Source organism: Phacochoerus africanus, chromosome 10 (assembly GCF_016906955.1).
Source record: "Phacochoerus africanus isolate WHEZ1 chromosome 10, ROS_Pafr_v1, whole genome shotgun sequence".
NCBI lineage: Eukaryota > Metazoa > Chordata > Mammalia > Artiodactyla > Suidae > Phacochoerus > Phacochoerus africanus.
Window position 1 is genome coordinate 65090205 of NC_062553.1, and position 13341 is coordinate 65103545.

Below are 13341 nucleotides of genomic sequence, written 5' to 3' on the forward strand. Positions count from 1 at the left end.
CGAACCTGCAACCTCATGGTTCCTAGTCGGATTCGTTAACCACTGCGCCACGACAGGAACTCCTGAACAGTTTTTAAAAATCTGTTCTGACAGAAGACTGGATAAAAAATTATGGTATAGTCATATAACATATTACAAATATAATATTGAAATGAATAAACTACAGCAACATGAATGATTATGTTAAAAACGCAAGCTGCACAAGTATATAATCTCATCATATAAAGTTCAGAATAGGAGTTCCCGTCGCGGCGCAGTGGTTAACGAATCCAACTAGGAACCATGAGCTTGTGGGTTCGATCCCTGGCTGGCCTTGCTCAGTGGGTTAAGGATCCAGCGTTGCCGTGAGCTGTGCTGTGAGTAGCAGGCACAGCTCAGATTTAGCGTTGCTATGGCCCTAGTATAGGCCGGTGCCTATAGCTCCGATTAGACCGCTAGCCTGGGAACCTCCTTATGCTGCGGGAGTGGCCTTAGAGAAAGGCAAAAAGACAAAAAAAAAAAAAAAAAAACAATAATAATGAAGTTCAGAATAGATGCAAAATCATGTAAAACACTACACACACACACACACACATACATACATGCAGGAAATTCACTCCATGCAGGTAAGAGTTAATGTAGCAGGCCTGATCATTTAAAAACCTGCTTATAGTAAGGACCAGCCTTTGGCTGGCACCTGTGCACCTGGTTTTCAAAATGTTTCCTCCATTACCAACTGCTAAGGTTGTACCTGCTACGCCAGCCTGCCTAGACTGTTTGTATAAACAATGTGATTTATGGTGAACACCTACTTTTTACTTCTCCAGGGAATATAGAATTCTGGTAGGCAGAAGGTACCCATACAACCAGCCCCTAATAAAAATAGGCTAGGTCTCAAAAGGCTTCTCAGGGCAGAAAGACTATATGTTTTATAGCATCTCACAAGTTGATGGAATGAGTGTACTCTGGGTGGTCCCTTTAGAGAGCATAGGAAGCCTGACCTAGATTCCTCCAGACTCCACATGATGCATCTTTCTCTCTTACCAATTTGGCTCTGTATCCTGGCTGTATGCCTACAGTCAATCTTGGTCACAAGTACAACTAACTACTGCAGAGCCTCCTGGGTCCTATCTAGGGAAGCACCCAACATGTGGATGGTAGGAGGACCACCATAAGTAGTGGAAGAAATATTAACACAAATGTCAGCATACACCCATACGCGGTAAAGCTATAAAGCAAAGGATGGAAATGATGAGTATGAAATTCAAGACAGTAGTTATCTCTGTGCAGGGAGGACAGGCAAAAGATAGGATAAAAAGGGGCATGTAGATGCTTCAAAGGCATTGGTATTTCTTACACTGAGGAATGGCCACGTGGGTGTTCATTTATATTATTTTCAACACGTTATGTATATACATATTTTCTTTTGAAAATTTGAAATACATCAAGTCATAAATTTCAAAAATCTAGAAAAAGAAATCTCATTCATATGCTGCAGGTGGGGAAGAAAACCAGTAAATTATTTTGTAGAAAAAACTGACCATATTTAACAAATTCATTTCAAATGTACATATCTAGAGGAATCAGTTTACAACATGCATATAAGGAAGCATAAACAAAGGTGTTCACCACATCCCTGTGAGAATGAATAGAGGGAAACAATCTAAAAATCTATCAATAGGGTAATACATAAATAATGAGCCACTGCACTGCTAGTTCAGTGGATACGCTATGGAATAAAGCACAATTACATAAAGTAACGAAAGCAAGTTTTCATTATATTCTGCTCCTTCTTGAAACCTCACTAAGGTTTTTTAAAAATCCCAGAAGAATGAAAAGAAAGAAAGTAGAAAATTAACAGAAAATCAATAAATTTAAAGATCAAGACAACTAAATCAAAAGAAAGCTAAGAAAAAAGTGAATGGCCAAGCAAATTGTGGTACATTCATACCATGAAATGCTACTCAACAATAAAAAGAAATGAATTACTGATACAACAAAAACCTGGATGAGGAATTCCCATCATGGCTCAGCACCCAACTAGGATCCATGAGGACACAGGTTTGATCCCTGGCTTCAGTCAGTGAGTTAAGGATCCAGCATTGCCATGAACTGTGGTGTAGGTCAGACACACTTGGATCCCAAGATGCTGTGGCCAGCAGCTGTAGCTCCAATTCTGCTCCTAGCCTGGGAACCTCCACATGTCATAGATGTGGCCCTAAAAAAAACAAAAAAAAAACAAACAAACAAAAAAAAAACCACACCTGGATGAAGCTCCAGAGAATTATCCTGAGTGAAAAAGACAATTTCAAAAAGTTATTTAATTTATGATTCCACTTAAACATTCCTGAAGTGACAAAACTAGAAATGGAGAGCAGATTAGGGGCTTCAGGAGTTGAGGGGGTGAGGATGAGACAGAAGTGTTGCTGCAAAAGGATAAGAGGGATCCTGCAATGACAGAATAGTTCTATATCCTGTCTATATCAATGTCAATATCCTGCTTGTAATGTTATACTATAGTTTTGCGAGATGTTACCTTTAGAGGAAACTAGGTAAGGCATAAATGGTCTTGCATGTTACTATCTGTTACAGCTGCTTGTAAATCTCCAATTATCTCAAAATCTCAAGGATTGGTTTAAGAAAGAAAAAAAAAGTAGGAGCTCCTAATATCTTTCTATAGAGTAGGTTCTCCTTTTAAGCAGATTGGATTGAAATGATTAGATCCTCACTCTCAAGGACTGAGCTGGGTCTGAGTTGAAATTTTAGTAAGACCCAGTCAGTCCACTCATAACCTGCCATATTCTTCAAAATGAGCTCTCCTGGGTAACTGAGCCTGGTGAACCTACTTAACCCTTAAAAATATTTAAAGGTATTCAGGTGAGCCCTTTGGAAGTTTTGCTTAACTTTTTTAGCCTCCGGCCCCAGACTGTTTCAAAATACCTCAAAATGGCAATTTGCAGTGGGCCTCTTTCCTGCAGTTGGATTCTGCCTTCTTAGCCCAATAAAACCACATGTTTCACTCCACCACTCCCACCTAAAGTTCTTCACTACCTCAGAAATTACAACTGTTCTTTGAGGAAAAGTGGTGATCAGTTCAGGGTGCCTCCAGGATTCCAATTTGACATCCCACCTCTGCACAAGTGACAACAGCCCTGCTTTCCTACAGTAGACTCCTTCTGTCTAGGCCAACCTCAGTTTTTGCCCAAACTGGCAAATACTCTCAGGGAAGAAAATGACTAACAATCATCAACTCATATTTTAAGGATTCTTCTTTCTGGAATTTTAGTTTTACCTAGTCCTTGTTTCTTCCACAGTTCTCCATGTCTCTAAAAATATGACTTTATTCTTTTAACTAGCTGTTCCAACAGGAGTGCTGACCCACTCATCCTACCTAAATACAGAACCTCTAGCATAATCTTGAATCGAAAGCCCTACAAGAACTTATTGAGAAAAAAGAAAAAGACAATATTGTTTCATGAATATAGATGCAAACACATTAAATATTAGCAAACCAAATCATCAAAACAGGTTAATACTTTATGTCCAAGTCAAGATTACCCCAGGAAACTCAGTGATTTAACTTGCAAAAATCAAGATAATTTAGCACATTAAAGAAGGTCTCTCAATTCTAACAGAAATGGATCTGTCTTCATTTCTTGGAACCAAAAGGCTATACATGTTTAATTACTTGCTTGGTTTGCTTTGTTTTTGTCTCGGCATATGGAAGTTCCTAGGCTAGGGGTCAAATCAGAGCTACAGCTGCCAGCCTACACCACAGCTACAGCCACGCTAGATCCAAGCCACTTCTATGACCTACACCACGGCTCACAGCAATGCCGGATCCTTATCCCACTGATCAAGGCCAGGTATCAAAACCATGTCCTTACAGATACTAGTCAGGTTTGTTACTGCTGAACCACAATGAGAACTCCTTAATTATCTGTTTATGTAAGTTTCTAGTGAATGCCATTTTCAGCACTACAGGCATGCCCACAGATACTGTAGGTTTAGTTCCAAATCACCCCAATAAAGTCACATGAATTTTTTTGATTTCCCAAGGCATGTAAAAGTTATGTTACACTATTTTATAGTATATTAAGTGTGCAATAGCATTATGTCTAAAAAAGCACATACCTTAATATTTTAAAATAGATATTGCTAAAAAATGTTAACCTTCAACTGAGCATTCTGAAAATCTTTTTTGCAATAGCGATATCAAAGATCTCTGATCACAGATCATAACGAATATAATAATAATGAAAACATCTGAAATATGAGAATTACCAAAATATGATGCAGAGACACAGAGAGAAAATCCTGTTGGAAAAATTGCAATGACAGACTTGCCTGAAACAGGGCTGCACAAACCTTCAATTTGTAAAAAACACACTATCTATGAAGGGCAATAAAGCAAAGCACAATAAAACAAAGTATGTCCTATGTATGCTTCTTTTCGCTAATTAATATTGTATTTTTGAATAATGTGCCTTCAATCATTAGCTTCAAAAACTCTTATCATGGAGTTCCTGTCCTGGTGAAGTGGAGGAAACAAATCCAACTAAGAACCATGAGGTTGTGGGTTCAATCCCTGGCCTCACTCAGTGGGTTAAGGATCCGGCATTGCTGTGGCTGTGATGTCGGCAGCAACAGCTCTGATTAGACCCCTAACCTGGGAACCTTCATATGCCACAGGTGTGGCCTTAAAGGGACAAAAGATAAATAAATAAATAAATAAATAAATAAATAAATAAATAAATAAATAAATTCTTACCAGAGATCCTTTTGTGGCATAGCAGGTTGAGAATCTGACACAGTATCCATCAGGACACAGGTTCAATCCCTGGCCTTGCTCAGTGGGTTAAAGATTTGGCATTGCTGCAAGCTGTGGCATAGGTGGTAGATGAAGCTCAGATCTGGTGTTGCTGTGGCTGCGACTCTGATTCAACCCCCAGCCCAGAACTTCCATATACCCCAGGTGTGGCGGTAAAAAGGAAAAAAAAAAAAATCTATTCCAAAATCTATTTTGTAGAGTTAAATCAACCTATCCTCTTAAGATATACAATCAATAAAAGACTTATTCCTCTGTTTAGCAATAAATTGTCTTCAGTTTTTAGAAAATAATCAAACTTACCAACCTGGATTAGGAAATTTCAATAGTAGCCCACTTTCACCAAAACCTAATTTAAGCATTAGTTTAGAAAGAATAAAAAATAATTGTGTTATAATTTGATAATTCTAATTCCCAGACCTCAAATTTCAAATACAGGAAATGTCAGACCAAAATTTTCACAAAATACCTCTAAATTTTATATAAACTCAAGGGGAATATAGGATTCCCTTTCAAGAATAAGACTTACAAACAACTTAAGTAAAATGTACCTAACTTTATATTGTGTATTGCTTCATTCATCAAAATATTAAACCTGTACCAGCTCTCCCTTTTGACTTACCTCTTTTCTTGGTGACTGAATACAACTGTCCTTTATTTTAGGTGTTGAATTAAGTCCTGATTTTGTAGAATTTGTGCTAAAATCATTGGGAAGACCTAAAAAAAGTTAAAAATGTTTAAAAACAAAATATGTATAAAACCTGACACTATGACTCTTTTAAATGCAATTAGTTTAAATGAGGTACAAATATCAATTCAATATTCAAATGTTCCTACAAGACATTAGGAACTGAAAAAGACAAACAAGGGGATTTCCCATCATCATGCAGAGGAAATGAATCCAACTAGGAACCATGAGGTTGCAGGTTCCATCCCTGGCTTGGCTTAGTGGGTTAAGGATCCAGCATTGCCGTGAGCTGTGGTGTAGGTGGCAGACACAGATCCGATCCCCTGTTGCTGTGGCTGTGGTGTAGGCCGGTGACTACAGCTCTGATTAGACCCTAGCCTGGGAACCTCCACATGCCTCAGGTGCAGCCCTAAAGACAAAAAGACAAAAAATTAAATTAAATTAAATTAAATTAGAAGAAAAAGAAAACAAGAAAAAGATAAACAAGATTCCTGAAGAAATGTGTGCCAGTTCTTTCACAGCGTGTAAAGAGATGATTTTTCCACTATCTGTATTTTTCTTTTGTTGGCCTATTCTTAAATTCCAATACCTTCTGATGCTGACTAGCACTTAGAAACGTTTTTGCCATAATTTATCTTTTCTTTAGGAAGGGGTGTAAATCACCAAACATTATCTCAAGCTCTCCAGTTCTGAGCTTGATATTAATAGGACAAATTTATATTTTCATCCATCCCAACCCTCAAAGTTCATCTAGAAATGAAGCCTTACTTTTCTCTTCAAAACAGTCTAGTAAGATTTCCAGTATATTCTGGTTTGGCTCCGTATTAATGTCAGGTGCTCTAACAAGAAGGAAAGAAGGGAAAATGTTAACATATCATTTCCAAAAGATATTTGCTACTTATTAAAATTTACCTTGAAAATTCCTTATCTCCTTATTATAAAAATTAATTTTTATTTAATGGGAAAAATATCATCTATCTCAGGACAAAACAAGGATATGAAATTCCCAGAGTTTCCAGAAAAGTATATAAAGTGGTCATGTCAACATTAAGAATTATATTTGCTGATTGAAAACGCATGTCTAGAGCTATTTCAGACTACTGCTATATCTAAAAACAAACTTTTTGGAATAAATTCAATCATTTCTGAAATGCTTCTTTAATAAAGACCCTATGGTCACAAGTCCTGTTAGTTCCAACTAAGTCTTCCCTACAAGATCTCAAATGCACTTTTGATTCAGTATCTTTAACCTTAACAAGAGCTTATGAATCAATATGCATTTTTAATTAAAAATTACACTGAGATAACTGTAGATTCATATGCAGTTGTAAGAAATAACACAGAAGAGATCCCTTGTTCACTTTATCCAATTTCCCATAATGGTAACATTTCACAAAACCATATAGTATACTCTCACAACCAGGATGCTGATATTGATAGAATCCACCAATAATACTCTGATTTCTCCAGTTTTACAGGCACTCATTTGTGTGTTTGTGTATTTAGTTCTATGCAGTTTATCACAATTGATAGTTCAGATATGACCACCAGAGTCAAGATACTTAACAGTTCCATCACCACAAAGATCCTTCTCTTGCTTTTTTAGAACCACACCCACATTTTCCTTTAGTCCCACAGAATAAACTGTATCTTTCTATTATTACCATTCAATCCACTCATAGATGTCATATAGTAGGGACTGAAACTGCCTCTTCCTGGTTCATCATTTAATCAGGTGAATTTCTTTTCTCACTGCCATTAAGTCATTGCACTGCTTGCATTAATATTTCTCTGTATATAAAATACCAGGATGACTATTCATAACCAGAGGGCAAAGAAACCACTATTTCAGTTAGAAGTAATAGTTTTTCCTTTCTTCATTTAAAAATTCCACTTTCTGAAGATGGGAATAAAAATCACTTTAAGCACTTAAGTATATTAATTACCTGGAAGGTCGGCAAAATCTTCTTCTATAGCCATTTTTGAGATGATCCTGAAAGAAAAGTAAATCATCGTGGTGAAAATTTACATTCTTGGAGTTCCTGTCGTGGCGCAATAGTTAACGAATCGTACCAGGAACCATGAGGTTGCAGGTTCAATTCCTGGCCTCACCTAGTGGGTTAAGGATCTGGGGTTGCCGTGAGCTGTGGTGTAGGTCGAAGACGTGGCTCGGATCCCAAGTTGCTATGGCTCTGGCGTAGGCCAGAGGCTATAACTACAATTCGACCCCTAGCCTGGGAATCTCCATATGTCACCAGTGCAGCCCTAGAAAAAGACAAAAAGAAAAAAAAAAAAATCTATTTTCTTCATTTATTCATTCAGCAAGTATTTGCTGACTTCCTGTCATAACACCATACAGACGAATTCTTCTTAATCAAGTGGAAAAGAACTTACCTCATATCTTCTGTTTCCAAACCCTATACTGTTTCCTTACCCTGGGATTTATTCCATCTTCTTCCTCCTCTTCCCTCTCCTCTACCTCCTCCCATATCTTTTCCATCATCAAAATCATATTATCTGGGCTTCTAATAATTCAAGTTGGTTTACCAACAATATCTACTTATGTCCTTTCCCTGCAGGGAGAAGCCTCTAAAATAATTTTAAAGGACTAAACTGCCTTAAAACAACAATGAAACAGGATGGCACAGGGAAGGCTACTCAATATTCTGTGATAACCTTTTTGGGAAAAGAACCTGAAAAAGAATGAATACATGTATATGTATAACTGAGTCACTTTGCTGCACAGCAGAAATTAATACAATATTGTAAATCAATACTTCAATAAAATGTTTTAAAATAAAAAGAATGGAAAAGAAGACTCTGGAAGATGAAAAACAAATGAAATGGGATAACTGATGAAACAGAATAAAAGCAGAGGCAGCCTAAACTAAGCTCAGAGGATACTGTCCTGGATGAGGAGTGAAGTTAATAAGCCAGGAAAAACCACAAGTATGCAGAACAAGGAAACTCAAGATCTGCAGGAGGAAGAGACAGGAAGGGGAATAAAAAGAGAGCAATAAAAGAAAACCTATATACAGGGCAGTAGAACCCCCCCACACACTTCCCCTAGCCCCATAAACACAGAGATCAAAAACAGTACACTACTGTCTCAGTCTCAAATATCACCAGCAACCATGACATTAAGTCTCTAAAACATTAAAAACTAGACATTAAAAGTCTCCAAAACAGGAGTTCCCATCATGGCTCACTGGTTAATGAATCCAACTAGGAACCATGAGGTTGCAGGTTCGATCCCTGGCCTCGCTCAGTGGATTAAGGATCCAGCTGTGGTGTAGGATGCAGATGCGGCTTGGATCCCATGTGGCTGTGGCTGTGGCGTAGGCCGGCAGCTACAGCTCTGATTGGACCCCTAGCCTGGGAACCTCCATATGCCCCAGGAGTGGCCCTAGAAAAGGCAAAAAAGACGAAAAAAAGTCTCCAAAACCAAAAAAGCAAGATCAATATTAAATTTAACAATTGTGGGGGGAAAAAAAAAAAAGGCCCAAAAGGAAACTAACATCAAGGATGACAAAGAAGAAAACTTTAAAAAAAGATAAAGAAAAACTTCAAGTAGTACCTTCAGGAGAGATCTGAGATAATACCAGACTCAAAAAACAAAAGATATATATATATATATATACATATATATATGTATATATAGATATATACACACACTATAAACACTATACTATAAACACTAAACAGAGAGTAGAAAAACTCTTAATAATTAAAAACATAATTGTCTAAAATAAAGAATGGAATAAAGCTGAGGATATTTCTGAGGAGAAAAAAAAACAGCAGGAGTTCCTATCATGGTGCAGCAGAAATTAATCTGACTAAGAACCATGAGGTTTTGGGTTCCACCCCTGGCCTCGCTCAGTGGGTTAAGGATCCGCTTTACCATGAGCTGCAGTGTAGGTTGCAGATGCAGCTCGAATCTGATGTTGCTGGGGCTGTGGTATAGGCCGGCAGCTGTAGCTCCGATTGGGACCCCTAGCGTGGTAACCTCCATATGCTGCAGGTGTGGCTCTAAAAAGAAAAAAAAAAAAAAACACACAGACCAAAAGTCAAAGAGGAGATGAAAAATAGGAAAATGGGAGGAAGAATAAAATAAAGATCTAAAAAAATCAGGAGGTCTAACAGCTGACCAATAGTTATTCCAGACAGAACAAAGAAAAAGAGATATAACCTAAAAAGCTCAAACCTCCCAAATTTCTAGGACATGAATGGCCAGCAAAATGAAAGAGTGAAATATCAAAAAAGTGAGGATAAAAAGATGCTGGAATGTCTCTAGAAAGAGAAAATAGGTAACCCCAACAAAGGAGCCCCAGTCATGGAAACAACAGGAAAAATAAAACACATGGACATGATGAAAACAGAGATGCAGAGCATATTTGCAGTATTTGTGCCCTATCTTTTCATTGCAAAATCTATAAAGTTAAATTCTCTAGTTCAAGGAGTTCCTGCTGTGATGCATCGGGTTAAGGATCCAGCATTGTCTCTGCAGCAGTTCATGTCTGCTACTGAGGCATGGGTTCAATCCCTGGCCCAGTGCAGTGGGTTAAGTTTCCAGTGTTGCCACAGTTACAGCCTAGCTGCAGCTGTCCTAAGAACTTCCACATGCTGCGGGTATGGCCAAAAAATTAATTAATTAAAATACATTTCTTAGTTGAAAACTGGGTAGTAATAGGATGGATAGAATGCTTTTAAAAATTAATGTATTTAGAGTTCCTGTGGTGGCTCAGTGGTAACAAACGCAACTAGTATCATGAGGACTATGGTTCGATCCCTGGCTTCACTCAGTGGGTTAAGGATCCGGCATTGCTGTGAGCTGTGGTGTAGATTGCAGACAGGCTCAAATCTGGCATTGCTGAGGCTGTGGGTGTGGCTGGCAGCTGCAGCTCCGATTAGATCCCTAGCCTGGGCACTTTCATATGCCACGGTTGCAGTCATTTAAAAAAAAAAAATGTATTATTACCAATATCAAATGTTTAGTAAGCTTCACCTTCACTTGGCCCAACGGGATATAAATGACCCCATCCCATGTGAAAACCTCTCTTTACTCCACTGTCTTTACTCAGCTCCTCTGACATCCTGAGCTGAGCCAAACTCCTGCCTCTACTAAGGCTTCCCTATCGGGGCTGCTACCTTCCCTGGCCTCTAATGGTTTTTGGATTGAATTATTCAGGAAGATGAAGACCTCTATTATATTTTAAGAAATGTGAGGCGTTCCCACTGTGACTCAGTGGTGAATGAATCTGACTAGGAACCATGAGGTTGCAGGTTCGATCCCTGCCCTTGCTCAGTGGGTTAAGGATCTAGCATTGCCGTGAGCTATGGTATAAGTCCCAGGCACAGCTCAGATCCTGAGTTGCTGTGGCTCTGGCATAGGCCCGTGGCTATGGCTCCGATTAGACCCCTAGCCTGGGAACCTCCATATGTCATGGGAGCGGCCCTAGAAATGGCAAAAAGACGGGAAGGGAAAGGGAAAGGGAAAGGGAAAGGGAAAGGAAGGGAAAGGAAAGGGGGAAGGGAAAGGGAAGGGAAGGGAAGGGAAGGGAAGGGAAGGGAAGGGAAGGGAAGGGAAGGAAGGGGAAAGGGAAGGGAAAGGGAAGGGAAAGGGAAAGGGAAGGGAAAGGGAAAGGAAAAGGAAAGGAGGAAAGAGAGAAAGAAAGAAAGAAAATGTGAGAGCAGAGACTTTGTCTTAAACTAGTTTAATTCTTCCCAAATCCTGCCTAGTGCATTGTATCACAAAAACACCATTTTTTTTTATCTTATTGACATGCCAAATAAATAAGACCATAAATTTATGAGATAGAAATGTCTTTGAGAGTGTTTCTCACAGCCTGTTATCTTTGCAAGGTGCCTAAGGAGCAAAAGATTAAATCTATTTTATAGGTAGCAAACTAAGGAACAAAGACATCTAAGTCTGCATTTTATCACAAGTCATTTGATGGAAACAACTCAAGCACTTAGGTCTCTTATCAGTACTCAGCAATTTAAAGTAAAATACTTAAGTAAACTCCTGAGAATATTTAGCTAACTACCTTGCCTAATTTAACTCAATCTTCTAGTGTCACACAATAAAATGAGTCATCAAACTTGCACACTGGATGTTTTTGAACATTAAATAACACCTGTAAAGTATTAAATTCCTCTTTTAAATAGAAAAAATTCAAGGGTAAGACAGTTCTATCATTGGGCAAATAGGAATCAAGCACCTACCACAGGGCCAAATGCTATTTAGGCACACTAGAAAACAAGTGGTGAACAAGACAAACGAGGTCTCCTAATTCTAAATTAAAAGTCAGGATACAAAATGTTTTAACTTTCAAAATCAGTACACACTCAAAAGCTGCCAATTTCAACTTATTTTTCACTCAATTTTCAATTTTAGTTTCATTCACTGTGAGATTATGTTTCTCAAAGAAAATAACATACGACTCAGCAGGGTCTCTGAACCCCAGCACTCCTGACATTAGGAGCTGGATGCCTCTGTTGGGAGAGCCTCCCTAACCTCCACCATCACACGTCCCTGGCAAGCCCTCTCAGGACAACCAGAAATTTTTCCTGATATCACCGAATGTCTCCTACAGGGCAAAATCACACCCAGTTAGAAACCTTAAAGTACAGGAATGAATGAGGATAATCTCTAACTCCTCGTTCTCAATTTTTTTTTTTTTTTTTTTGGCCTTTTAGGGGCGCACCCGCGCGTATGAAAGTTCCCAGGTTAGGGTTGAATCACAGCTGCCGGCCTACACCGCAGTCACAGCAACACTGGATCTGAGCCCCGCTGCGACCTACACCACAGCTCTCGGCATCCCTAGATCCTTAACCCACTGAGCTAGGCCAGGGATGGAACCCGCATCCTCATGGATCCTAGTCGGGTTCGTTACCACAGAGCCACAAGGGGGTGGGGGGTGGTTGCTGCACTAGCTGCTAGCTTAAAGATGGGCAATATTTATTGTTTACGGAAATGGCCCGCAATATGTTTTGTGGACATCTCTTTATGCTTACAAGCATACGTATCTAACTTTATTACACACGTCAGTTCACCAGTGTTGAAGATTTTCTTAAAAGGGAGATCAAGTAGAAAATACAAGTTTAGGATAGGGGTTGATACGGGTTGTATAAAGTATAGCAACCATAAGCGAAGCTGAGAGTCGAGAAACACGTACACGATAAAATGAGTTCCCGCCCCCCTCCAGCCATTCACAGCTTCTGCACTTGTAACTAGGGGCTGCCCCTCTGAAAACTTTGTCCACAGCTGACGCCTGCTTCTCTAGCCCAGCAAGTCTGCAGCTAAGGCACATTTTTGAGGCGGTTCAATACTTCCATGAACAGAAAATTCTTGGCTAAGAGATGGAATGAGGCTCAAAAGATTCTCCAAAGAAAGATTCTCCAAATCACAAGATTCTCCAAAGAAAGAGGCCCTCACATTGGGATTACAAGAAGTCTTGCGGAAACAATACCACCGGTCACTCGGCCTCTCAAGAGCTCCCGCGTCTTTCCCACTGCAGTACCCCCGGAGCCCTAAACTCCGCCTGTGGCTTCGCGCTCCCCGGCCTCGGCGCTAGTGCCCGGGGCCTGCACTTACCAGCCCCCACGCAGCCATGTTGCGGCCGGTTCCGCCCGCGCAGGGCTTTGGGGCGGAAGTCCACACGGCCGCAGCTCAGGGCAGCCCAGCAAAGACCGAGTAACCAGCGCAGGAGCCAGGCGGGAACCCAGCAGCGCCTGACAGCCAAAGGCGGCGGAAGACACGGGAGGCAAAAAGCCCCGGCCTCAGGAGCTCGCCCAGCCGCACCCGGCGCCTTACGCAATTTAAAACGGACTGCACATGCGCAAA

The 13341-nt window shown here is 39.8% G+C and overlaps 1 protein-coding gene across 3 annotated transcripts in view; it reads right to left on the reverse strand.

Annotated features, from left to right (window-relative positions):
* CENPC (centromere protein C) overlaps positions 1-13341 on the reverse strand; it is a 76303-nt gene extending 62962 nt beyond the window's left edge. For all 3 annotated transcript variants that reach the window (XM_047798375.1, XM_047798374.1, XM_047798376.1), the window contains exons 1-4: positions 13093-13341; positions 7442-7488; positions 6264-6334; positions 5430-5524 (exon numbers count right to left, since the gene is read on the reverse strand). In XM_047798375.1, the coding sequence (XP_047654331.1) occupies positions 5430-5524; positions 6264-6334; positions 7442-7488; positions 13093-13110 (231 nt within the window). In that variant the 5' untranslated portion in view covers positions 13111-13341. The remainder of the gene's footprint in view (positions 1-5429; positions 5525-6263; positions 6335-7441; positions 7489-13092) is intronic.